General features: G+C 42.2%; 1 protein-coding gene across 5 annotated transcripts in view; it reads left to right on the forward strand.

The window, feature by feature from the left end:
* The window catches only part of PLB1 (phospholipase B1), a 118,921-nt gene that overhangs the window by 72,417 nt on the left and 18,668 nt on the right, over positions 1-27,836 (forward strand). For 3 of the 5 annotated variants that reach the window (XM_039697805.1, XM_039697804.1, XM_039697806.1), the window contains 3 exons: positions 887-982; positions 4,464-4,538; positions 5,022-5,335. In XM_039697805.1, coding sequence (XP_039553739.1) covers positions 887-982; positions 4,464-4,538; positions 5,022-5,243 — 393 coding nt within the window. In that variant the 3' untranslated portion in view covers positions 5,244-5,335. Of the gene's footprint in view, positions 1-886; positions 983-4,463; positions 4,539-5,021; positions 5,336-21,597; positions 21,664-22,142; positions 25,462-27,836 lie in introns of those variants that run through there. The other 2 variants (XM_039697808.1, XM_039697809.1) reach the window with 2 other exon arrangements.

Genomic DNA, 27,836 nt, shown 5'->3' on the forward strand with positions numbered 1-27,836 from the left:
CTTTAGGAAACATTCATAGCATGCACCCATAAACAAGGCACCCTCTGACTTCCCCTGAACTGCATGTTGCTTCCCTTGTTGAGGAGGTTGGTTAGTGTTCACCACAGTTTCCCGATTTAGGTTATGGAATGTGTTCAGGTTTTCTTCAAATGGAGACCAGCACTTGAATCTCTGACTCATCCAAGCATGGAAACAGGAAGTAGCCTTTGAAACCAAACACTGATTCTCCTTCTTTTCTCCAGCCTTAGCATTATGTATGCTGTGTAGTTAAGGATACAAATATCCAGCATGAATCCTAATCAAAACAACCCAGTTTTGCTTAGTACTGATACTTTTTTCATACCATCCCCATTTTTTTTTTCTGTCAGCCTAAAAGGTCGACCAATGGTCACTGTACAGGTAGTGATGAGGCAAATTCCTCCTAAGAGAGACATTTACCACAGCTGAATAAACCCACCATTTTTATTGTTGTCTGAAATTCAGCAGAAATTTCAACACTTGAAATGTTGTAAGTCTGAGTCACAGACGTTTAAAAAGCAATAATAAGCACTTTTCTATCAGTTCTGTACAAAATGGAATGTGGGTCAATGGCAGGGTCCATGTAACAGCTGTGACTGTTGGCTTAATGATAAGTTTAGCGTTGTTATGAAAATTTTTGTGTGAAGTTGAGCAGGCTGCATTACACAGAAGGTCTCAGGGTGCAGTAATCAGCCCATAGTTAGGAGCACCCAAGTTTATTTCCAGTGTGAAATCATGAGCATATTGCCTTTAAGAAGGTACCAAAATTGTGAAGTGGGTATATCAAGTACGGTACACTATTAGATATAATATATCAGATCTCAGATATTGAAATTTGCTGAGAAAAAAAATTTTGCTTTTATTGCAGACCAGCAAGCCAGATATGAGTTTCTTTGCTGCAGACTGCTTTCATTTCAGCGTAAGAGGCTATGCTGAGATGGCCATGGCTCTCTGGAACAATATGGTAAGGGATTACAACTTAGATCCCTATGTGTTTGTGGTAGTAGTATCTACAAAAGATCATGAGAAAGGTGTCTGAAACAAAAGAGTAAGCAAGATATAAAATTGATATCCTAACAAGAGGGGGTTGCTCAACTCTGAGGTTCTTCTCCCTCTGCATTGCTTAGGAATATAATCCAAAGTGATCATATTGCATAAAACATGGTAAGTCTTTGCTCATTCAAAATGGGAAGTCTCAAGAGTCTTAATGTAATGAAAAATTCCTTTCTGATTTGGTAAATAACTTGCATTTAAACAAAAAGCCAGCCTAGTTAAACATTAAGTTCTGTAGGTTTGCTGAAAATGTCTGTTCAACGATCTTGCTCTTCTTCAGTGAATCCTGTTATATTTATTAGGAAAACATATATGTGACTGAATTTTTGCTGCCATTAATAGTGTGGACATGTTGCACCACCCACTCTTGTATCTGATGAGGCAGTTTTAGTAGAGTCACTGAAACTAATGGGGGGCTGAAATCAAACTTAAGATGCTTGTAATCACATTCCATCTGTCATTTTGGGGCAAATTAATAGCTTTCAAATAGTGTTAGAAGAAGGTGTCAGAGGTACATGCCAGACTCGATAACTCCAAAGTCACAGTTGCTTTCAGAAATGTTTCCCCACATTGGAAGGAAGACTATGACATTTTTATGCCACAGCAGCATTTTCTCCCCTTGTCTGGTAAACACCAGTAGCCAAATACATTGTGCTAGCAGAAATCCTGCATCCTGGTTTGCACAAGAAACAAACATAAACGGAGGGGAATTTCTTTTCTGTCCACGTAAAAGTTTCAGCGAGATAAGAAACTTACAGGATACCCCAGAATGAGCTGGAGAGTAAAGACTGGAAAATGCAAGGCAGGAATCTGTGCAGCTGCCCAGCACAGCATGTGAGCTGTAGGTCCAGGACTATAGAATGTACGATGCAAGCACATGCTCAGAGTAATTGATTTGTGCACGCACAGCAAATCTGCCTGTTTTCCATCAGGTTTCCCTGTCTGGGACTCCAGATGACAGCAGGCTGGTAGGCTTCACTCTGCTTCTTAGCTTAAACCGCTAGTGGTGGGCCAGAAACCCCAGGCAAATGTAGAAAAATTCAAATGGAGCATGGCTGAGAGTTTCAAGAAAAAAAGAAAATGGACAATACCTGGGCATATGGCGGTCTTAAATTGGGTTTCTGTTGCCATGTGGTATTCCTATTGGCCATTACTCATTCCTGAATCACCATCAGTCTTTTTTCCTATGCCACAAGAGTTGATTTTTTTTTCTGTCCAGACTGCCACTCATTTCCTACGCATATAAAGATATTGACACAAAGCTTTCTACTGGAGTGGCAGGGATCAGGTTCTTACTGATGCAAAGCACAACTATTCCCTCCCATAGAGATCTGTCGGTCTGTGGCAACTGCAGATATTACTGTTTACTATTTAAATGTAGTTCTTGTAACACATCCCTGCTTTTCCCTTGCAGTCCTTGTACGGCAAGGCTGTGCAAGCTTACTGTAAGGCTGTATTGTTTCCCTGTTCCCTGAAAAGCTCGGCAGGCTGCAGGCTTATGGCCAAATGACACGGATTCTTGTCAGTGCACATAAAGGGCCAGACTGTGCCTGGCCACTGTGTGGGTATGCAGGGACTGGGATGGCTTGCAGAGTCTCTCCCTCGCCATAATGTTCTTTGCCCTTTTGGCTTCATGCAAAACAAAGTGTTCCTGCTCTCTGAGGTCAGAGGACTCTCAGAGGTCAGAGGTAGTTTTAAGGGGTTTCCACTGGTCCCAAACCCACCTTGTCAGGTGTTTGGCCGAGGTGAAGAGATACATGGACAGAGTGTTTGGTTTGTGTTCTGCCTCCGTGCTTGCCACATGCTCTAGAGGAGCTGTGAGTTTCTTCCAGAACTTGTCCTGTATGCTCATGGACTTGGGGATACTGTCATCTTTAAAGCCCAGAAGCTAATGCTGCTGAAGAACAGATTGCATAGAGATGAAGTCAGCATGGGTGGCTAGAGAATTTTGCATTTTATCATCTTTTTTCTGGGCTCTGTGCCAGAATCCTTACCAAGTGCCCTGGCATGGGAAGAATTACAATTATCTACAAATAACCAGTTGCCCCTCAGGCAGAATGCTGCAAGATATGAGCCACACATTGTACAAATAACAGAGCTGTTCCCTTTAAGGTACAAAAAACTACCAAATTCAGTCTTTGCTGCATTAGTTGGTGGGTGGGCCAAGTGATTAGGAGTCATAAAAGAGTCCATCGGGACCCTACAACAATCAGCAAAACTTGGCATCCTGTTTTGCTTCTAATCTTCTGTTCACTTGTTAGCTTTCTTCTCTTCCCTCATTATATTTTCTGTGGTTCATATATTTTTATTTTTCGGTCTTTGCTAGCTTCTTTCTGTTTTTTATTTTTTTAAATTAAAAACAAGAACAAGAAAGAGAAAGTATTCTCAGTCTTTCCATATGAGAATCTTATGCATGTTGTGCTGGTCTTGTTGCTCTATTGTTTCTCTTCAGCTGACACTTTAATCCCTTGAGGACAGTAAATGCCTGTATGGACAATAGCAGAAGCAACAGCCATCCTCTGTAATGCATTCCCAGAAGTGCTGGATGACAACTTTGCAGTTCTCTATGGACCAGTCTTGTAGTCATTACTTCAGGCATGTCCATACAACAGTTGTAAACACTTCAGTTAATATGACTGAGCAAGCCTCTACTTGTTAGCTTAACTATGGCAACCAGTGTTATGTGCACTCCTAGCCAAGCACAACTGCCTGCTATTAGCCTGGGCATATTTTACGTTGGGCTGGAAATGGGCTCAGGGTGAGCCTACGGTCAGCTATTGCAACTTAGCTGCCAACTGATAACATAAAAGGCTCTGTGTAACTCACTTCTTGCAAGATTGTGAACCCAGCCTCAGCTAAAATTCCCAGGGAATTTCTTGTCTGAGTGAAGACTGTAAAGGTTGGCATTGTCCCATCCTCTCTCTGTAACTCTGCATTTCTGAACTCACATCACCATGACACCTAGGCACCTTTCTTTAACTAATGTGTTAAGCAATATGTCTAACATCCATCATATGGGTTTTTTTCCTTTGTGGTTTACACAGCCATTTGAGATGAGTACATGGCGGAACTGGATGTATTAGTGAACCACTTTGCTTTAGCTGAACATTTAGAATGCATTGTATTCAGAGCAATGCAAAAGGAGAAAACGTTTATCCTTGCTCTCTTCCTTGCTCCGAGGGAGTTACTCTGCAGCCAGTACATCAGATTCTCAATGTCTTCAGTTCACAAGTGTTAAAATGTTTGCAAACTTTCCTCTGCTCCTTCTACCACACTTCTTCATTACTGCAAGCAGCAAAAGATTGGATAAGAAGTTGTAACTGTCTGAATCAAGAGAGTCTGAGAAGCAAAAGATTCATCATTAAGTTTAACACTGCTTTTCTCTTCTTCAGCTGGAGCCAGTTGGTGAAAAGCAGACTTACAACAACTTTACCTATGACAGATCAAAACTCAGGTGTCCAAACCCTGTAAGTAAAGGTGAAGGTGCTCTCTCCATTAATCACCTCTATTTTTTCTCCTTTATTCACACTGGTAGAGCTCTTTAAAAGAGTATCTTTGTGAAGGTTTTAAATAGCTAAAATATACCCTGTTTTATTACAGACAAGGAAATCTACTTAAGATTTAAGACAAAAAGCTTTATCCTCCTGCAATGGAAAGCCTTTCATTAAAGTTAGTTCTAATGAGTCTGTGTATTTCCATTTGCTTGTTTGCAGCAAGCAAATTAGGAAGTGATGCCATCACTCATGGTTCTGAGGTGGCTTCTTTTTTGTGTTCTCGGAATTTTCAGGCAATAGAGCAGGACAATGTTTGGGCTAAGATAGAGAGAAGGCAAAACCAGCTGATTGTCTAAAGGTCTACCATTTCTCTCTGAGAAGGGGCAGTGTCATATTGTTGGAATACCGCCCGTTGAGTGATCTGTGGTCAATAAAGCCTTTGCTCTCCCTTTGTAGGAGAAACCTTTTCTTTCCACGCGAAGAAATAGTGGATTTGGAAATCCAGATCTCAGCTTGGAGAAAACAGAATCTTCAGTCCCCTACTGGGCTGTCATTGTGACTGCAGTAGCCGGGGTCCTGGTGGGTTCTTTACTTGGCTGGGTTGTGTCACGAAGAAGAACTAAGAAGCACCAACGTAAGGCTGACACAGAAAATAACATTAAAACAACCCCTCTGTAACACAAGTGGAACAAACATCTTTCTCTGATGTGGCTGCTCTCTGCTGTGACACAAAGAGTAGCAGAACAATAAACCTGTTGGATATGAATGAAGCTTCTTTGTTGCTCAGGGATTTTTGTGCCAAATAATATTGATCAGTAATATATTTGAGTTATCTTGTGCAGACCGTCAGGTGGAAGATGAAGTTTAAAGTAATGCTGTGGTTTCATGCCAACAGGCAACTAAATACCACACACCTGCTCACTCAGTCCCCCTCAGTGGGATGAGGAGGAGAACTGGAAGAAGGTAAAACCCATTGTTGAGATAGGAACAGTTTTAATAACTGAAATAAAGTAAAATGTAATAATTGTAATGAAATGGGAAGTAACAAGAAAGAGAGAGGAATAAAACTCAAGAAAAAATAGTGCTGCACACTACAATTGCTCATTTACTTCTGACTGATGCCCAGCCTGTCCTTGAAGAGCAATCAGCCCCTCCTGGACTTCTTCTCCCACTCTATATAGTAAACATGATGTTCTATGGCATGGAATGTCCCTTTGGCCAGCTCAGGAACTGGAAGAAGGGAAAACCCATTGTTGAGATAGGAACAGTTTTAATAACTGAAATAAAGTAAAATGTAATAATTGTAATGAAATGGGAAGTAACAAGAAAGAGAGAGGAATAAAACTCAAGAAAAAATAGTGCTGCACACTACAATTGCTCATTTACTTCTGACTGATGCCCAGCCTGTCCTTGAAGAGCAATCAGCCCCTCCTGGACTTCTTCTCCCACTCTATATAGTAAACATGATGTTCTATGGCATGGAATGTCCCTTTGGCCAGCTCAGGTCAGCTATCTTGGCCATGTTCACTCCCAGCTTCTTGTGCTGCAGAGCATGGAAACCTGAAAGTCCTTGGTTTAGAGTAAGCACTACTTAGTAACAACTAAAATATTGATTTGTTATCAACATTATTCTCATACAAAATCATAAACACAGCACTGAGCAAGATATTATGATAAATATTAACTCTATCCCAGCTGAAACCAGGACAAAGTGTGAAAAGCTTTTTTCATTGTGAGGTCCAATTCTCTGTGGAACCCAGAATGAAAAAGTAATGAATATTACTCAATTGCACAAAGCAAGAACACCTGTTCATGCATCTTGGCTTCTTAATTGTGCATCTGTCCTTTTATTTTATAAACCCTCCATTTAAAATGTTACAAACAAGTCCATGATTGCAACCTGGTATTCTCCAAGAGTAAGGTGTGAGATAAACAGCAATTTCTCATTTTATATTCCAGCAAGACCATTGTGTTGAAGGTGCTAAGATGATTCTGCATGAACAAGTACAATGCCATGGAAGCATCTTTAAACAGGTTTCTGAACAGCTTGGATCCACATGGTATCCCTGGTGCAGTACTGGGCAGCACAGATAGAATAACTCTGCCCTGCCTTGGACTCCAGGCTCCTTCCATCCGGGACTGGGTGTGGAGCTGGGCTGTATCTGTCACTTCTCCTCCAGGGCTAAACAGCCCAGGGACATCCTTTATCCTCCTACCCTCCCTTGTATGGGAGCTGGTTCCAGAATGAGTCTTCTTGGGATGAATTTCTTTACTAGCATCTAGTAAGGGGTCTAAACAAAAATGCAGTTCCTGCAAGCTAGCTTGGCTTAACCTTCCTCATAGGACCTCTGCTGTGTTCAGGTGTCCCTGGCTATTGTCTACAGAAGAGCTTGCAAAGTTGTTTTTCACTTTTTGTTTTGTTTTTTTTTAGAATTCTAATTGGGAGTTCAGACACCATCCTTTTTGGAAATTAGACTTTCCTTGTTTTTAACCTGCAGGCCAATTCATGTGATCTATTAGTACAGAAGGTTCTTCACAAGATCTGCATGATCTTGTTTCCCAATATTGTTCTTATTTCCTATGTTAAATACATAACCTTTTAATTTTATTGAAGCCAAAGTGAGGTTTGCACTGGTGCAATTTTTTGTGATGTGTACTACATTTCCACTCCAGAAATGCAAATTAGTAGAAAATTATAGTGCTTCCCAGAAGAAAGTGTTCTGGGTTTCCTAAATGTATTATTATGAATGAAGAAGGTGTTCAGACTTCTCCTTTTTCCATTTAACTTCTGACAGTGTCCTTGCTAAGGTAAAAAGAGGTGGGCACGGTACAACTTGCACAGTCAGGTTTCAGGGGCTGTGGTTGCACTCACCTCTTCTTTGATCTGCTCTCAAAGGTAGGGGCTCTTAATAGTAGGACTTTTATTTACCTGCATCTTACCCTGCAGCTCACAATGTGTGTCTGTGAGCTCTACATGCAGCACAAAATGGGGATATATTTAGAATATATAATATATATAGCAGGAGCAGTTGCATCTTGTTCCAGTGCAGCACAGACTGCTCTTCCTGTCCCTGTCTTAGCTGTGGCTCATTAAGTATCTACCTGGTATTGAGCTTGGGAAATAGAAGCAAGCACAACCTCCAACCAAGAGAAAATATTTCAGTCTATTCCATAGCACATATGCTTCAGACACATTGGAAAAATATAAGCCTGATCTGTGAGGAAGCTGAACAAATATCCAAAGGCTGCTACCTCCTCTCATCCCTAAATGTTGTTCTTGTGAGTTGTCTTCCCTACTGGGAACTTTGATAGCTACTGCTCATACAACTCTTGGCTTGGGAAGAAGTAAAAAGAAAATGCTTCTCTACAGAACTTTTCATCAGTACTAGGTATTTCAAAGGAAACTCAAGAACAGTAGTTCAGTACTGATTTACCTTTCCAAATTATGTATGCATGCAGGAAGTGGGGTGGGAGTCCTGGAGCATGAGTTAAAATTACAGAATTCTGCAGGCTTTCACATCAGGCTTGTCCTGCCTCCAGATGGGTACAAGTGCTTCTTGGGTTTCATGTTTGTGCCCCCTGCTACAATAACTAAGCATCCCTTTTTCTCACCTAGAAAGCTAAATTTTGTTCTGAGCTGCTACAACCTAAATTGTAAGAAATGCAGCCCATTGGGAAGTGAGAGGAAAGATGGCTCTTAGCTCATTCACTATCCTGAAGGATTCTGGAGTGGAAATAATTCTTGTGCAGGAGCCTAGGTGATTTTGCTTTTGAATGGTGAACTGCAGTTCCTACAGCATTTAGCCCTGTAAGGAATGCTGCCTTTACTGATGCTTTTGGGAACTTAATGGATGCTTAAATTATATTGATTATGTTCTGGTAATGCAACAGGAGAATTTCCATACTTTCTATAGCTTGGGTGTAGCTTTAATGCACGAATACAGTAGGAGCTGGACCAGGAACTAGCAGGTTTTTATTTAGTCTAGGGAAGTATCTTCTAGCATCTTTCTTCTGTAGACTCAAGTATGTGGTGAGATGCACTGGCATTAAAAAAAAATAAATCAGGAACCATGCAATTTGCAGCTGTTCCACAAGCAAAATCATTTAAGTGGAGATGTTACTGCTGAATAATCCCTCCATGCTTATTAAGGTAACATGAATCTGGAATGAATGACATCTGATTAGGTCTGGGTACTTTGCATTCAATGTCACATTAAATCAGGAAGTAATCTTACCTGTCAGTTGTCCATTCCTCCTGTTTTCTGTAAGGACATGCCCTTGGTTTCAAATGCTCTTATGGCGTTTTGCCTCAGTGGATGATGAATAGACAGACTGCCAACTGAAGCACAAAAGGAGAGACTTAGAAAGAACTTCGAGTCTTGTATGGAAAAATGCATCAGTTGGATGCCATTTTAGCCAAGGGTTTTGCTTTGGCCAGTGGTGGTCTTGCCACCAGTAAAAAGCACCTCTTCTGTGATTTTCTAACACCCTGAGAAAACAGGCTTTATGAATGCTTCCTCTGGAGAAGAGCCACAGCTCAGCCCACATGAGTGGTCACTATCCAAAGGACCTTTGTGGGTACTGGCCAACTGCTCAGGTTGTTGAGAAGGACACTTGGAGTAAATATTACTCTGTTCCCTGGTCCTGTGAAATAATCTGTTCTTCAAACAGGGAAGAGATGAAGCCTGACAAGTGCTGGCAAACATTTGCCTGCAGCTTCAGCAGTTCTGGAGTTTAAATTCTGTCCTTCTTTTTTACTGCTGATGGACCTTCCTCTCATCATGGTACATTGCCTGCATTCTGCTTTGTACAGGTCTAGGGTCAGTTTGCCCCAAAATCCAGTCTAGGTGCTCAGTGAACTTAGGGAAGAGAGGGAAAGTTCAGAAAAAACATCTGCAGAGAATTCTGCACAGCTTTGGAGATTGCTAAATGTTTCCTCCCACCACCTTCTAGGTGGTGACATGTGCAAATGGCAAATTATGTCATTTTAACAGCTAGGCAGAATGTGATAGCCTGAGACATCTGGGCAAGAGTTTTGTTACTTTGAGGGTTATTTTGCTAAAACATTGAGGTGAAACAACCCCACCTAAAGAAAGGAAAAGCTCTGGAGTTTTACAGCTCTTCATATTTGTGATTTACGCTTCCTGGAATATTTAAAGAATTTGCTATTGGAGGATCATAGGTTTGCAATGCTTGCTCTTCTCCCCCTACAAGCACCCCCCTTTTGTTTTTAGAAAGAAGGTATCTGGGATTTTGGGACCAGCAGGACAAAAAAAATCTATCCATAAAGTAGTTCATATATTATTTAAATAAAACAAATTTTCTGGGTATCACAGATCTTTGGGCACAACAGGGAGGGATGCTTCTGTGAATTATTGTGTTAAAACTAATTCTGTTCCAAGTACCTGGTTTGCTCAACCAGGGACCTTAGAAGCATCTCTAGCAGGAGTCTAGGAGTTTGTATTTAAAAAGGGGTGCTGGAAGAAGGAGGAAGAAAGACTGGCAGATTTTAACTTAGCACATGCTGAGTATCTTCCATTTAAGTGTCCTTGCCACCTCTTAACTTTGGTGGATATCAGATATTACACCATCTCTTTGAGAATGGTAGATTTCTCATACTTGTTTTGAAAATTATCTTCAGATGCTTTTGATGACCATTCTAGCAGAAACAAAAAATATTTCTGGTGGTGACCATTGGAGAGAACAGTACCCCAAGGGAAAAGACAGAAAAACCACATGACTTGAGCAGTTTTAGAAAATAAATCCTATTAAACCTAGGTGAGCTTATTTAAGGGGTGGTTGGAACTATTCACTGGCTATAGGAAGTTTCCTTATGTCTTTCCATTTCTGTGATCCATGAAATTGTCACACATGATGAAGTCATAACTGCATTAAGTTCACTGAGAAAACATCACTTGATGAACTCTATGGGTTTTCCCTAATTGCAGGCCTTCAGCAGGATTTGTAGAAGCTGGGTATGAAAGTGTGCTAATGTTCTCTGTTGGATGAAGCATGGGATCCATGAATGTGTTTCTGTAGTAGGGTGCTTTTACTTTCCAGGCCTTCTGCTTCCCTACAAGAAGGATTTAGTAGTCCCTTTGGACTAGGGGTGCTGCAGGGACATGGTTCTGTGAGAGGCAGGAATTCCTGCCACTGATCCATGGGCTGGCCCTGGAGTGAGCTATTTCAGCTGGAGAAGCCAGCTGCTTCCAGACGTCTAAGAGTGCTTTCTCATTGGTGTAAAATTATTATGGCTGTAAAGAAAGGGAGCATGATACCTTCAAAGTATCTCTATCTTAAACATCAAAGATTTTATAAAAATTCCTTTTGGTGTTAAAAACTAGCCATGGAGGAAGGCCCTTTAGCTACCCTTTGTGTTGCTTAGGTGATGGAAAGCACCACCTGAGGGCCCCAATGGGCTTAGGTAGTGATGGGAGAGAATCCCCAAAGTGAAACAGCAGCCAGGGCTGCTCAGCTGTGGTTCAGTTCAACAGCAGCAGGGAAGTTGGGCCTTGTGTAAGGGCTTCACAGTGGGTGGATGAGGCAGAAGATATGTTCTGTGTTCTTGCACTGGTTAAAGACACAGGAATTGCCTGGTTCAGCAGCTCTCCTCCACCCACGAGGGATTTACCTGCACTTGCCAGGCTGCCCACAGGTATCCTCTGAATCAGTTTTCAGATCAAAGGAAAACACAGGAGTAAGTGGGGAGGACACAGCTGGGATAGATTAGACAACAAAAATCAAGAGCGCATCTTTTGAAAGTTTCCAGGTTGTCTCTCTCCTTAGCTCTCTCAGCAACCATCTTCTATTACTTCAGCACAGATTTTGGAGCCCTGGGAAACTTTGCCTGTCTGCAGGTACAGCCCCTAGGGCCTGGCTTACAGCAGCTTCTAAACATCGCACAGCCAAACTGAGTGACTGCATGAATCATCCTGTGTCCCTGAGGATTCATCCCAGACCCTCTGGGGAGCAGGGGTGCTGACATACCCAGGCTGTGCTTCCCAGACAGCCCCAGGTGGAGGACAGACATGAGATCCTCACTGTAGGCAGGAAAAATGGCACCTGTGAGAAGGTGCAAAAGCAGAACTTCAGGTATCTAAATGCTTCTAAAGTCCAAAACCAGAGTTCAGCATGTACTCTGGAGAAATGACATGGCACTGTGTGGAACATTGATAACAGGATTAGACATACCTATTGCATCACTGTGTCATCTACATAAGCTGCTTGTGCATCTGAGCTGAAAATGCCACAAATGCCACTTAGCCTTTGACATAACATTTATCTATCACGTACTTGTTTTTGTGGCTTGAGCTGACCTTTTCCTGCTGCTGCTCCTACTTGCAGTAGTCAAACAATCTCTTCACCCTTTCCCCTACCTGAGACATCCTTTTGTTACAGCTGCCAGAAATCTCTGGTACAAGGAAGTAAATAAGCCAGCCTGACAATTAGGACATTCCCCTCGCTGTTACTTCTTCAACAACAAAAAACTTATTGCCTTTGTCGAAGCATCATCTGGAGAATTTTACAAATATTCATGAGGGTAATTTGTGTGTCTTAACATTCCTGTGAGATAGCCTTATTACCCCCCCAAGTAAAGATGATGAAATTTATGTGCAGAGAGGTGAAATGATGTTCTCCAGGCTACGTGATGAGTCAGTGACTGAGCAGGAGATTAAACCCAGCAGTCCTGGCTGCACAGACACAGCCCGGTTTTGTAACCACTGCACAACTTATCACTCGATCACTAACAGGGAGAGACTGGCGGCTGTGCCAGTTTAACGCCTATATTTCGCCTTAGATTGAATGCAAATACGGCAAAATATTGGCAGTCTGTTCCAGGGGGGAGAGAGGGGTGGGGAGCAGCGATCCGCACCGGGGACCAGCTCCGCCCCGGTGCTCCATGGACACACAGGCACCGGGCAGCGCTGCGGGGGAAACCGCGGAGCGGGTGTTGTGGGGTGGGGAAGGGAGGCGACAGGGAAGGTCACTGCCCTCCCATCTGCGTTCCCACACCCAGAGATTAGCTGCAGGTTCCACCTCCAGCCTGCCAGGTGCAAGGCTGCAGGTAGCACCAAGCTCTGAAGGGATCCTTGCACACTGAGTAGGAACAGTCAGGATTTTTAGGGGTCCGGTCTCAGATCTGTTTGCATGGTTGATGGTATGTCCTCCAGAACAGAAAAAAGTGGATCCTATTGAGAAGTAATTAGGCTGATGAAATGGAGATTTTTTTTTCCTTGTTTGTCTGTCTTTCATTTTTTACTTGATGAAAGAAAAATTATGGGGAAAAGTGAACCTAAAAGTTTTGAAAGTTTTCATTTCAGAATGTTATTTCAAAGGCTATTTATTTTCAGAATATTCAGCAATGTAGGATGTCTGCCTTTTAACTTTACTTTTCAGCTGAAAAATATTACTGGTTTGGAACCTTTTGATTTTTTTATATTGCCATCCTGACTTTTGAATGTGAACTAACACTAAATCACCAGCATGTCTGAGGAGAAAGAAAAGTTATTTCTTTTGAATAGTTCCAGTAAATGCAAAGCTGTTATTCAAAGTATTTAAGAGGCAGCTTTACTGCCAAGCTAACTCCTGTATTTATCAACATGATCTGTCTGTACCAAGTAATTTTGCTAGCTATGAGAGTGACCACAGACCAAAACCACTGTTGTGCACAAACATCATCCCTGCTGCCCGACAGTACCAGTGTGTAGCTCTAAAACCAAATTATCAGGAGCCATCTTCAGCAAGAAACCCTGCAGTGTAATTGTTGGAGCAGTTGCAGCATGTGTGTGACCATAGTGATTGGGTAAGCCTTTCCCACTGACTCCAATAGCAGCTCAGAAATTTAAAAAAAAAAAAAAAGTTATGGAAAGAGGAGTTTGTGGCAATCCCTGTGATGCTCTGTCCTGGGGAGGAAAAATCTGCTTCAGTAGGAAGCCTAGTACTGGCTGTGCTTATCCTGTCTCCCAGCCATGGAGATGGGGAACTGCTCCTGGGTGTCTTCCCACCAGACCATATTTAGCAGAAACTTGGAGCTTACTTGTGTAGCTTTTTTGAGTTTCAAAATTTCAAAACTTTGTATGAAAGCAGTTGTGAGTTGGGATGAATCTTCTTGATGGGAAACAGGGTTGTCCCTGCAAGTTATCAAATCCTAATAAGATGTTATTTACCCATGTGCTCTCCTTTGGTCTTCCTTTGAGCTGCCCCAGCTGACTGTTTGCTATGACAATCTAATTATGACTTTGTTTGGCTCGAGCACCGGCTGCCTTCATTTTCTTTTATCTCACTGAACTGGGCAAGCAGAATCTAGATGTTTGAGAGCCTGCTCCCTGTGTGAAACCAGAGGAATTCAGAACTGTATTAGAAAGGCATTAGCTTCTCTTTTTCCCTCTGTTTTTCTTTTTCCATTGGAGCCCATCCAGATGGAGCACAAACAAGGAAAGGATAAATGCAAAGTGCTCTGCCACCCTGAAAGCATGCGCTGACGTCAGCTTTCATGAACTGGCACTTTAATCATCGCATGGGGAATGTTTCTCTCTCCCTCTGCAGCCTCCCTTTGGATTTCTCAGTGCACCAACATTAGCATTTATGGCAAGGAAGATTTATTTTCTTTGCTGGTTAAGAGGGCAGTAAATTCAGAATGTTTTCACAAGCTACTAGACTGAGAGCTCTTGAGACCCAAAATGCTGTAGGCTCAGTCTTAGGTGCATCAAGGGCAGCAAAAGGACAAACTTCTTCCTGGATATATTTCCACTTGCATTAACAGCTGAGCTGAAAAGCAGGGGGCTAGTCCATCAGCATACACAGAGAAGCTGTCAGTTTCTCCAAGCCAAACTGCACAAAATACTCTCAGGGAGGAAAAGAGTATGGGGTACCAGATGCGAGGGACAGATTAGTCAGGGATTTCCAAAGGTCTTTTTGAGGCATATAAGCTAAATTTTTCAGAATGAAGCACTGAAAGTCAGCAGACTCATTTTCTATTCCTGTGTCAGGCCTCAAAGAAACACCTTGCTCTCTCTCTCTGCCCCAGTCTTCCTGAGAGGACAACGGGTCACTGGACTTTGACCTCCTCTGAGAAGAGCCAGGAGTGATGAATTCAGTAAAGTGTGTGAGGAACATTTTAAGTTTGCTGAGGAAGAGCTCTGTGGAAGTGCCTTGCATTTGTTGTTATCTTTCTGCTGGGATTGAGCATAGTCTACTCCTCTGCATCTATCACTGCCTAGTTGTATTTCCTGTATCTGCTCCATGTCCTTCACACATGAGGGAGCATGTGTGAAGCAGGAGTAGGATGCACCCATCCTTTCTTGGCTGTTTGCCATTGGTGAGCCCAGAGATGAAATTCTCCTCCCCATACCCAACATAGTGGCCATCACAACACAGAAATTCAGGCCAGTTCTCAGCAAAGCAGTTCTGAGGATTTTGGTCATTGTGGTGTGGGGAGGTTACCTCATTTTATGCACTCAGAGATGAGCTAGGGGTGGGGGGGAAAACAATGACATGTTAATGATGCTAGCAGGCTATTGTCAATAGAGATGCAGTCAGCTGGTCTCATCAGCTGCTTTCATTGGGCTGCCTGCTTCACAATAAAATGGTTTCCTAATTACAGCCTTCACTTCACACTGTCCTGCATCATCAGGTGCTGCTGCTTCCTTTACACTTGCTGGAGCTCTCTGCGGCACGGCGCTGTCTCAGCGTTAATGCCCCACTGGCCCGTGTAATTAAAGGAGGATTAAAGATGGATTTGTGGCAGCTACATTCTTATTTTGGTACCTCTTGCATGTTGTGACTCTTGCTTCTTACAAAGCCCAAGGTGACTAAAGGGTTGCCAATATTTAAAATACACATATACAGATATATATGAATATATACACACATGTATACGTGTATATATATATATCCCAGTTAGTGATGCATTTCCCAGGTGTCCAAAAACTTCTGCAGTGCTATGTAAGAAATATATGAAAGAGATGGGGAGCAAGTAAAGATTGCCATGAAAGCTAGGATCCACTTTTAGTCTTTCTCCTAGCTCTGTCTCTCACACAGACAAAAAAGACACATGAAACCTACAGCTATTCCTTCCTACCAACCACACTGCCACTGTATTTTAGCCTCTTATCTTTAAAAACAGATACCTCCTCTTAGTTACCTTCCCCTCAAGAAAATCAAATTTTCTCCAGTTGAGCAGCCAGCACTATCAGCTCAACTCAGACCATCACAGAGCATGAGCTGTCTGCTGGAAAACTCTGGGACTTTGGGGCAGTTTAATAACTAGTTTGATGTATTTTTTTATTTACTTTTTTGGTTTGAAGTGCTTGGTTAATACTTTCTAAACTTTCAAGGCTGGAAACAGTTGCAGGAACAAGAGCTGTAGGAAACTGCGCCAAATATTGTGAAATTCATGACATCATCATCACCACGTTCCTGACATCAGTTCACAATTTGACTTGCTAATAACCTGGAACCCAGGTTTTGTGTTCCTGGTCTCTCTCAACCTTCTGCTTTCTTGGCAATTTTAAATGCAAAGTTGCTCAAAATGACCACTTCGCCCCTGATCTAATATCTTCATATTGTCTACTGCTCCTGAGGAGAGATTTGATGGTACAGCTCTTCCTGCAGTTCTTTTAGCACAGGCTCACCTGGGTCCCACCTTTTGCAGATCTGTCATACCACCCCGCTGGAGTGAAATAAATTACATTTATCAAATTCATTCTTTTGTCATTACAAATACATTATAAGTACATTTTTGCCCATATAATGTGATATAATTTTTCAGCACACCTTGTTGGATACTGCTATACTGATTAGAATTGGACAGAAAACCAATATGCAATTACAGCTGTTGCAGGCCAGTAAAAAACTACAGTTCTACAGAAATTAATGTTTTGCAATGTTTGGATGGTAGTGAAGTGTCTTACTTTCACTTTTGGAGACTTTTAAAAATAAATTTCCTTCTTCCATATAAAATGTTTATTTTCATAATGACACAAAAACTCCACAGGCATACTCTAAAAAAATTGTTTCTCCATTGTGATCAATCCTAAACAATTATTTTCCAGGGGGTTGCGACATTCAGATTTATTACTATGCAAAAAGAAAATTCATTTCCAACTCAACATTCACAGAAGACAGCTCTTAGCCTCTAATAAGCTCTGTTGGTGGCAGATATTCTTGATAAACTGGCAGCTTTCTGCTCAGAGGTGGTAGCAGCAGAAGTAGAAAGTGCAGCAGTACCTTTCTGATGAGAGCAGAATGAATGGCTGGTGCAATTGAGATCATAGAATATTTGGGCTGGATGGAACCTTTAAAGGTCATCTAGTCCTTGCAATGATCAGAAACATCTTCATGCAGATCAGGCTGTACAGAGCCCTGTCCAACCCAGCCTTGGAAGTGTCCAGGGGTGTGGCATCTACCATTTCTTTAGGCAAACTGCTCCAGTGTTTAATCACCCTCATCATAAAAGAGGCTTCTGCAGTGTTAGGATTCTCCCCCAATATTCGAGCTGGTTAGATCAAAGACTGCCAAAATTTGGGTTGCTAGCACCCAGAGCAACTTCTGCTGCAGTGCTGAGCCCTTGCCACTTTCATGGGTTTTGTAGCACCCTTTGGGACACAGGCCATATTTAAGGAGCTCAGACAGATTCTTGTTTGATTTTTCTGCAGTACTAAGTAACCTCAGAAACACTAGATGACTTCATTGCAGCCAGCTGTTACTGTATAAACAGTTATTTAAAATACCGTGTCCTGAAATACCCATGTCTTGGTCCAGGGAAATAGACAGGTCCTATTGCTGCATAGCACCATATAATCAATAGGAACTGCCCAGCAGGTGACAAGCAAAGTGCCTCCTTGGAGTCACGTGGATCTAAACAGCCTTCACTAGAGAGCAGTGGAGAAGTGACTGTCAGCCTTCTACCCTTAGAGGCTCCCACTGGGTAGCTGCTCCTCCAGCATTCTCTCATGCAATCAGCTTTAGCTGACCATGAGGACTTTATTGGCATCCACATGCTGGCAACTTTTATTTCCAAGAGCAGTAGTAGCTATTCAGCCAGAGCTGCAGATTAGTTGGTGGCTCACCCTGCTGAAGCTGGATTCAGATCTCTCCTAACCCATTCCCAGAAAATGAATGGCTGAAACCTTTGTATTAGTCCTGCCATCTGCCTCATTTGCGTTCTATGCCTTAGGAGAGAAATCTTTGTTCCTTTCTCCTCACTGACAGTTTTTCTGGATGAAAGAAGTCCAGGAAGAGTGGGATCAAGCAGAAGTCATTCATGCTGTACATGCAGCTGTCTGCATACTCCCTGCACCTGTTTGCCCTCCCTATTTCTGGGCCTAAAAAATCCTAGGAATTCTTAATCAAAGGTTTATTTCTTTTATCAACTATCTCCTGACAGCAGCCAAGATGATAATTTGTCTTTCCAGAGGGAGAAGAGAGCTGGGTATGGTGTTTTCCTTTGTTCTGCTGTTCCCTGATCCATGGGCAGAGCTCTGTGTGAAGGTGTCCCCAAATTCTTCTTTGATCTGGGCCACTGTGCAGGCTGCTGCTCGGGTTCTGCTCTGCGTCTTTCCATGAGACACAGTGACCTACATACCTGTCCTTGCCGGTAATGGGTCATATCCTGCCTTATCTGACCCTCCCTTTTCAAGGGTGATAAAGAGAGATCTTTAATTATCTGGTGGTTTCCACCCACCAGTCCCCAAGTTAAATGTGGTGCTGCCCTCCATCCTTGTTTGTTTTTGAATAAGAACTAGCTAACGTAAAGGGTTCCCATCCAGGCTTCTCTGTGGAGTCTTAAATCTTAATCCATCCACAATCTTAACTAATTGGATTTGTTTGTAGAAGAAAGCTGCCTGTGGTTTGACTTTCTGCAGAAGAATAACAACAACAACAACAACAAAAAACAAAAAACAAAAAAAAAAAAAGGAGCTGAGGAAGAATTTCTTTTTTGCATGAAAAAGAAAATCAGTGGCCTACATGGTACTTAATATTCCTCTGCCCTTGTAGGTTAGTTATGCAGGGAATAAGCAGCATTACTGCAATGAGACACACTAATTTATTCCTTATTTCTGCTTCTAGTACCATTGCTCTAGTAAAACTTGGAATGTAAAATGCTTCTTCTCTTGAGAATAGCTTGTAAGTGCTATCTTATTTTTGCAAGCAGCGCTGATGAATTGGTAAACATAAATAAAAACACAAGTAGCCAGGAAAATCCAAACTCAAGAGAGTAACTCATTTTAGACCAAAGAGTCAAACTCAGGATAGCAATATATGTGTCCACTGATGACTGAGGAACTGTGCCCATCATACTGCTGGTATACTGGTACTGCCTGCTGCTATGCCTGTGTCCTTGGCTATGGCACATCTGCTATAGCTGCAAAAATTAGGTTCAGATGGCCAAAAAGCAGGCTTTAGCCAAAGAAACTGCACCCCTGTGAGCACTCCAACACTGCCCAAAATGCCACCACATCAGGAATGAAAAATGCTGCATACAGTTAATTTAGCAAGGTCTGTAGTTCACATATGTTTTCTGTTTGCTGCCTCAACCTCCCCCCAGCTGGAGTCGAGCAGCAGGCACCCAGCTGTGCCCAGTTATGGTCAGGGACAGGGAGGAGAGGGTTGGAGTTTAAAAACAGAGCAAGAGGTCAGCTGTTTGCCTTGGCTTAGAGATAGGGCTCTGCTTTTGTGCTCTCTTTTGGGTGGTTTCTGTTTGTTTTTTGTTTTGGTGGTTTTTGTTTTTTTTTTACTAATTCTGAAGGTTGTGAGACTGATTCTAGCTTATTCTACACTAAACGTGTACTGATGTTACATCACTGACTCTTGTTTCGTTAAGGTAAGGGAGCTGTGAGTCCTGTAACAGAAAGGGTCAGTCTGAGTTTGCTTCATGCTGTCTCTGTTCCCCTTTTTGATGGATACCAGTGTCAGGCACTGAGCCTCAGAGTAAATGAAGCCCTGCTGAGCATCAGAGACCTATTTGAAACCATGAAATTTAGGAGAGGGCTATAATGACATCATTTTTTGAGCTGTTTTTAGGAGTCTTGAAGATCACTGGTTTTTAAATTAATTTTGATTTAATGTGTTTAGGACCTCTGTGATTGATGGTGTCTATAAATATCATTTAAGCACACAATAGAATTTTTAGCATGCCATTTTCAGGAGGTGGTGAGCCAGGGTTGCTGCCTCTCTCCTGCAGCATCTTCTCTTGGCTGTGGGGTGACCCTCTGGGTGGCTTGTCCTTGGCACTGGTGATGTGATTGGGGGGCTCCTCAACATCCTTCCCCCCTTGTTTTGGCAAAGTTGTCCAGGGAGCATGCTGGGAAACTGAGGTACACAGGGGTACTGGGGAGGGTATCAGGGGATTTCTGTGCTCAGAGGACAGCTCCAAGTCATGGAGAAGGGCAGCAAACAGAAAACATTTGCTCAGAGGACAGCTCCAAGTCATGGAGAAAATAACCCAGAGGGCAGCACAGGCAAATGGGACAAGTGCCTATAAGCAAATAGCCATGGAAGGCACAAAATAGGATAGGGATAGGGAGGAAGAGGTAAAATCTGCCCCCATCCTCTGTGCCCCTTTCTCAGAGATCTTGATGGTGTTATTAATAATATTAATATTATTTTTAATATTAATATTTTTCTAAATATTATTTTCTTGGGGAAGGAGAGGGCAAGCATTTGGTAAGAATCTGATTATATGTTTCTATATTTAAGAAGGGAAGCTTTTTGATGCTGAAGTAGGAAAAAATAGTGGTTTACTGTATTAAATTTGGCAAGTACTTAGCGTAATCTAGTGATTAAAACAGTCTTTTCCTGGTATGCTTGTAAATCATAAATTCCCACTGCAGAATGGCTCCTGTGGCATTTTGCCCATTAACCTTTATGTGCTTTGATCTTGCTTTGACTCCAGGAGTTCAGGCTGTTCCCTGGCTTGTTTAGCTGTTGCTGTTAACAAAACGCTTGCCGCTTGAAATACACAGTGCTTAGCATCCATGTATTTCTGAGCCTTCAGGTCTCTGAGCACATGCAATATTGATGCCTTGTGGATCATAGAAAAAACCTGACTCATTAGTGAGGAGATATTAAATAAACATCCCCAAAGAAAGCAAACAAGCTTGGGCATTACAAAGACTATTTTTCAGCCTGCACTGCGCTAGCAGAGGCATAGGAAATGGGAGCTCAGTGAACTGCATGGAGGAAAGAGGAATCATGCAATATTCACGTGGAGCCAAGCTTGCAGACTGGCACAGCAGTCAGCCCTGGGGTGCAGCTGGGAGGCTTGGGGACCTGCTCTGCCTCCTGTCCTGCCTTTCCCAGAGGCCAGATGCTGAGGATGGGGCTTGCAGAAAATCCTCCTGCCTGGTGTCTGGCAACAAGCAGGCACAAAGCACAGCCTTTCTGCAAAGCACTGCAACCATGATGGCTAATGCATGCACAAGTCCATCCTCATTCCTCCTGGGTCTCATCCAAGTTCTGTCTTTGGCTTACCCCTTCTCTTTTCTTCACCTTGTAAGAGTGTAATATATGATATTTACCTTTCTCTTTCCTTCCTATAGGCAGTTCTGAGGCCAATGGCCAAAACCACTAGTTAAGATAAAAATACTTGGAGATAAAAAACTTACCACAAGCATTAAGCATTCTTAAATAAGCTGGATATGTATTTTGCAAGCTATGTGACATTTATTATTTATAACTAATGACTATCTGATAGTTTAGAAATATGAAAGACAATTTGCTATCCGTGTTCAGAGACTCTGAGTTCACATGAGTCAATCTCAGTCTGAAGTCTAAAAAAGGTCACTTTGCAATCTGTAAGCAGCTTTAAAGTCTTCATGGGCCTTAAAGCATCAGGCTTAGCCAGTGTGGAAAAAGCTCTCTGGAGCAAGGTAGCTCAGACAGCAGAGAGCTAGAAAAGGGAAAAAGCTGATAAAAGCCAGCTCCTGCTCTTGATGCAGGTAGAGGAAGAAGAGCAGTTTTTCTAGAGGCAAAGCATGCATGTCTATTTGTTACTGCTTCAGCTAGTGATTCTCACATTTATTTGTTCCAGGCTCACCTTCACTTGGTCAAATGGAATGCGTGACTTTGCCTCATGGCTATTGAAACAATCAAACCTGTGAGTAGTACTAACTCCACAGAACCTTGTTCTGTGTCCTGTCTCTGTCATTGTGGCCTACATTTCCTACCATTCAGCCACCAGCACCTGTTTGCTGCTGCTTTTCACTTAGCCAAAACATGCTACAGGAGTCCTTTAAATTTGGGGTTTCTTTCCATTCAAAACTCCAGTACTCACCCATGCAAAAATGTGAGAGCCCAGATCTCTCCTGTAACCCAGAAAATGCCAGAAACACATTGAGATGTCTCTCAACACACATTAACTCCCTTTCCCTTCCCCATACTGAAAGGTGCAAGCATTTCACATTTGTACAGAAGGTGCCTGAAAACACAGTCCCTCCCCAGGACCAGTTGCCCTGTGGAGAATGTAGGCAGAAACCTCTTTTGCAAACAATGCAAAAAGTTACTGTCTGCTGACTCCCCACAGCAGCACCTGCTCGTGTGTGAATTTGCAAAGTAAGCTTCCCCTTGCTCCATTAGGGTTGAGGCAGCAGGAGTGTTTCCATGAGAGATGGAAGATGAGCCACGACTGGGGTGAATGGCAAGTCACGAAGCTGGAGCTGGGGCAAAGCTGGAGGCAGGTCAGTCTCCCTAGACCAGCACATGGATCCAGGGTGGAAAAGCTCATCCCTGCTCATTTGACACAACCACCTTTGCTTATACATCTACTAGCTCCCTTCAAGTGCAGTTTCCCCCATGCTGCCTTGCATATATAAGATGATTTGGGACAAAATGCCACCTTGCCACCTCCCTCCTGGCTGCCCATCCTTTCTTTAAATGCCTTGCCTGGTTGCAAAGCTGGTGTCAGCTGTCAGCATTGTACTGTGACTAATGTTCATTTTTTTGCACAATAGAATGTTTGACTTCTTATTACCTAACTTTGGCCTTTTTGCTGTCTTCTAATTTTCCTATTTATTTCATACATCCATTGCAAGTGATTAGCTCTTAGAAGTAGGAATTGCTAGTCTGGTTTCCTCAGGAAATAGGGTGATCATGTTCTGCACATCCTCAGATAAATGTTGAACACACCAGTTGATTTAATTTGGCTGCTGGAGAGTGGGCTTAAAGCTAATTGAATTCCTGTAAGTTTTGTATGAGCAGGCAGCCAGCTGGAGCAGAGAGGAACCCTAGAGTCACATGCCAGAAAGAAAAGTAGCAGATACATTCTATCTTAGAAGATACCAAAAAATTCATAAGGGAGATACAGTAGTTAGGCACCAAAAAAAGTGCCTCTGTTTGTACCTCTAAATAATCATGAGAAACAAACCCATAAGAAACCTGGACTCTTCTAGCATTTATTAAGTTAATTTTAGGTTGTTTGCACTGTGATTGGGACATCTAAAACAATAGTTTTAGATTCCTGAAAGGGATTTTTAATGTGTTGCTATAGACCATGAAAAAACTAACTGTAATAATACTGATAAAGGCCGACAAAGGAAATCTAATCACCAAAAGTTCATCTGGCAACTGGAGGGCACAAAATCTCACCCCACAATTTTGGGGTGCTTTTGCTGGCAGCAGATTCTCAGCCCTCACCCACTCCATTCCCCTTCCACAGACAACTTAAAATTAGTCAGATGATGTGTAATCCCACAAGAAATGAGCTGGCTTGGAAATGGCAAGTGCTGCATGGAAGCCTGGCTCCAGGTTTCCAGCTCCTGACTGCTTACACAGCAAAGTTGATAAGGACAGTTCTGAAATCAGTGGGATGTTTTGCATGGCAACAAATGCCTGCCCAGAACGGGACAAAAGGGAGGATTTAACCACAGATTGTCTCTTTTATTCTGTAAATAGGCATTTTTCCATGGTTAGGCAATTCCATAAAAAATAAAAGTTAATAAAAATGAAAAGGCTTGTGCAGCAGTTGGCTGACAGGTTTCATGCAGTAGTGCCGTGTTACAGAGATAAACATCAGTGCTTAGCTTACAGATTGTCTCAACACCTGGAAGGCTGTTATAGAGACAGGTTTAATAATTAATTGCTATTTCTCTGAGACAATGTACCCTGGATCTCTTAAGGTGCATATTGCACACCAGGTAACAGGAGGAGTAGGCAAAAGAGACAAAAGCATTAGAAAAGATAAAAAGACTGAGATCAAATGACATTATTCTTCATGTCATGGTGGAAATGAGTCTATACTCAGCTGATCCTGCATGGAGGTTGCCTGGAGGTGTTTTGATATACTTGAGGTCAAAATACTTGTGTTCCAAAGTTGCTTTTAAGTAAATGATTCTCATACAGCTGGTGGCAGGAAAGAAGATGGAAACAGATAAATTCCTTCATGTTAGGTTTGTGTCATGTCACCGTGCACGGCTGAAGATAGTGAGGTGTTGTTTTATAACCAGAAAAATATGATATCTGCAAGTGATGTTAGTAGGTCCCTACAGGATAAGTTTTCTGTATGTAATATATATTTTTCTCATCTATGTTTAGCAGTACATTTTTTTTGTGCAAGATATAAACCTAGCAAAATTGAATGCTATAGTGAAGGAGGAAATAAGAAAAAATATTAATCTGCTAGGCTCCTTAATGACCACAACCCAAACCACAAACCTGGACTGTATCCTAGCAGCAGAGAAGCACTAACATCAATTTCTTTCTGTGCCCCAGGCACCTCCCATGTCAGTTGCCATCACTTACTATGACTGGGGGCCTGTTTGCTAACATAGGGGTACTGAGAACAAAGGTAGTGGCAGCTGATGGCACAGAGCTGCACGTTCTGGTAGCAGTGAAACTCCAGCACTGAGTGTAATCTTATCATGCAAGCTTGTTTCACCAAATGTATATGTTTACTGATGTGAGCATTCTCATCTTAATGAAATTGATTAAATGAGGGGAATTATGAGCACATCTACAAGGACAGGACTAACTGCTGATGCCTGCTGTGCTGGGTTTAGGCTGCTGGTGATCAGTGTATCTCTTGTCATTGAGCAAATCCTGTTGACATCCTGGGCAAGATGCAAATCCTCTCTTTCCCCAGGTTTTTATTGCTGAGGAGGATCTTGATTTCAGTGAGTCAGATAGTGTTCTTTTGTGAACATGTCGGCTCAGATGGCTTTGAAAAATATGTTTCCTTATGAATTGAAGCTGGCTCTCAAGCTTCTTTGGTAAGCACAGTGCACAAATTAAAATACTAATCATGGATCTGTGTAGTTAAACTACTTGTACAGATGGATCTGATGCTGTTGGTTGCATTTTCCTATTGCTACAGCAAAAGGAAGGAACTCCTGAGCTGGAACAGGGGTTTAATAGAGGAAATTATTTGGGAATGCAACGGCCTCTCTAAGAGACAGTTGCTGAGGAAAAGCTCTGTTGGCAAGCTTCCTCTTGGTTCTTGTCCAGATCCTCAAGGTATAAGTCATCCTGAGCCAACTGAAGAGTACTTTTATACTACCTGAGTTTCTTACCCTGTGCTTTATCATCATTTCTGGTAGCTTTCATCTGTTAATGTGCAAAGAAAAACCATCCTAGGCTGAAACACTGCATTTATCAAACAAGTCTATAAACCTGTTTTCCATAAGACTTTTGAACTAATTAATTTTGCCTGCCATGGAGATTTTAAAATATATAATGGAAAGTTGTATGTGAAGAAGCAGTAGAAGCAAGACTGAAATGGGTTTGTGGAGATGAGGGAGTCACTCTCCTGGTTTCGAAAAGCAGCAAATAGGTTGTGTGGTTTCATAATGTCTGGGGTTTTAAGCAAGCTCTGGAATGTGAAATTGTGAAAATTTGTAAAAATTGAACCCATTTCAATTTTGGTTCCATCTCAATAAACAGATTTTTTTCTATGTCTCCCTCAGCTAAAAGGGCTGGCATTCTTACTATCCACCACTGTTCCTGCACTAGCCACAACATTCAGCATTTGCTGAGTTCTTTACATATTTCCCCTGTTGCAAAAATATTATCTAATTAAATCTTCCAGTTCTTCTACCGTAAGAGCAGTCATTAGAATTGGCTTTACTTTATGGGCAAGAATAAGGGAGAAGTGAGAGTTTAAGTGACTGAGCCATAGCAAATTAGTGGCAAAATTTGGATGGTGCTCTAGATTTCTGTATATCTTCTAAAGACTCATGAAAATTATATCCCTTAATCATAATCTTGAGCTTTCTCTCTAATAAAAAAAAAAGAGGACTGGTGTGCACTTGGATCTCATAGGTAGTGAGATTGCAAGTTTCTGAAACTGATTTTTTTTCTTCAAAACTCTGGCATTAACTGTGAGGCACTGGAAGAATGTTAAGACTGTTGAGTTTTCATGCATAACTTCGCTGACTTTGGAGTAGTCAATCCATAGCAGAAGGAGTTCTGGGTCTTTGCAGGTCAGTGTTTGCCAAGCACACCACTCCTGATGGAGCAGTGGGGGCAGCCGCTCCGTGGTGTGGCTGCTTTCCCTTCGAGGCACACGGTGTGTGTGCTGTGCCCCATGAGCAGCATGGGAAGGGGAGGATGGACCTCCTCGGTCCTGGCAAACCTACCCCTCTACACTGAGCCTCCAGGATGGGAGGGCTTAGGAGAAACCAGCTTTGTGTTCATTCACGGCTCTCACCATTCCTACCAGATCGTGGCTTTGTGTCACACGTGTCCTTGGGAGGTGGCTTTTAATGGGTGCCAGACTCAAAGCAAAGGCTGGGTTGGATTTTCTGTGTTGTCACTCATCTGACTCAGCCATTGGCATGAGACTCTGCATCTCCCTTATCTGAATCACAGCTGCCCTGTGTGGAGGTTGGGCTCCTCCTTGCATCCTGAAACAACTGGTAACTACATTAAAACAAAAAATGCTTCAATGTGTGAGGGCAACCTTTTCCAAGAACCCAGTTCTGTGAAACATGAACTTTTAAAGTTTGATTGCCACTCTAAGGCCATCTGTATTTCACATGGAGTCTTGTGCAATGATTCACTTTTTACTTGGTTGTTACTGATAAGAAAGGGCCCTCTTTACAATGTGATTTTCTCTGTGGAGTTTTCTAGGAACTGGAGGCTAGGTGAATAATTTTATTGGGACAGTAAATTCTAAAGTAAAGACTATGTCATTCTTCAACAAGACTGCTTTCTGAGATGACAGCACAATAAATTACAGGTGTACAGCAAATTCCTAAATGCAATCAGTTGACTCATTGTGCTGGGTGGATGGAATAAAAGCAGTGGCAAAGGGTTGGGTCACTAAAATCATGTGGAAGTTTTACCAGTGCCTTAAGTCAGCGGTGGATGATCCACTTTTGAAGAACAGTTGAAGCTAAAAGCTCACATTGAAAAAACTTTCTTTCGTCAAAGACAGCTTCTCTGTATGCTTTTGACAAAAAACTCTTCCAATCTACTCTATTTTAAAAAGTTTACCTTGCAGGATGAAGCCATTCACCTATTAAGATTTTCATCATTTTAGTCATAGGGCAAGGGGGAATGGTTTTAAACTGAAAGAGGACAGAGATTTAGATTTTAGGACGAATTATTTACTGTGAGGGTGGGGAGGCACTGGAACAGGTTGCCTGGAGAAGCTGTGGATGCCCAACCCCTGAAGTGCTTAAGGTAAGGTAGGATGAGGCTCTGAGTAATTTGGTTTAGTGGAAGGTGTCCCTGGCAGGGGGTCTGGAACTCAATGATTTTTAAGGTCCCTCCCAAACCAAACCATTCTGTGATTCAGACTTGAATAATGGTCAGTGTCTGAGGCTTCAAACAAAAGAAAGGAAAAAGGTTTTTTAAAAGCCAAAAAAAGATAGCACAAGAGATCCCAAATGTTTGCTACCTACGTAATGATAGGGACAGGAAAATTCTGCTCTGACCCTTGATCTTCTGCTTCCATCTTGAAGATTTGCTTATCCCTACATTTGTGACCAAAATGGATGCATTCTTGCATAATAAAAGTACGTGGCCTCTTCCATTGCTTTTCAGTGCCCTGAACCCCAGCAGGAATGATATAGTTCATTAGGGATGCAGTGGGAGTTGTAAACTGCTAGGCTTGGAGGGAGAGTTGGAGTCAGTAATCACACCATGTCCCACTGCATTTATCCCCTGTCATACATTAAATCATGGATATAAGTCCAGCAGGGACTGTTGTGATCATCCACACTGAACTTCTGCTTATGTTGTATAATTTAACCTTCTCTCCTGCATCGGACCCAACAACCTGTGACTGCACAAGTATGTATTTTAAGAAACACCATTAATCCCGATTTAATCATG

The sequence above is a fragment of the Passer montanus genome, unplaced genomic scaffold (assembly GCF_014805655.1).
Source record: "Passer montanus isolate IOZ18808 unplaced genomic scaffold, ASM1480565v1 scaffold12, whole genome shotgun sequence".
NCBI classification, from domain to species: Eukaryota; Metazoa; Chordata; class Aves; order Passeriformes; family Passeridae; genus Passer; species Passer montanus.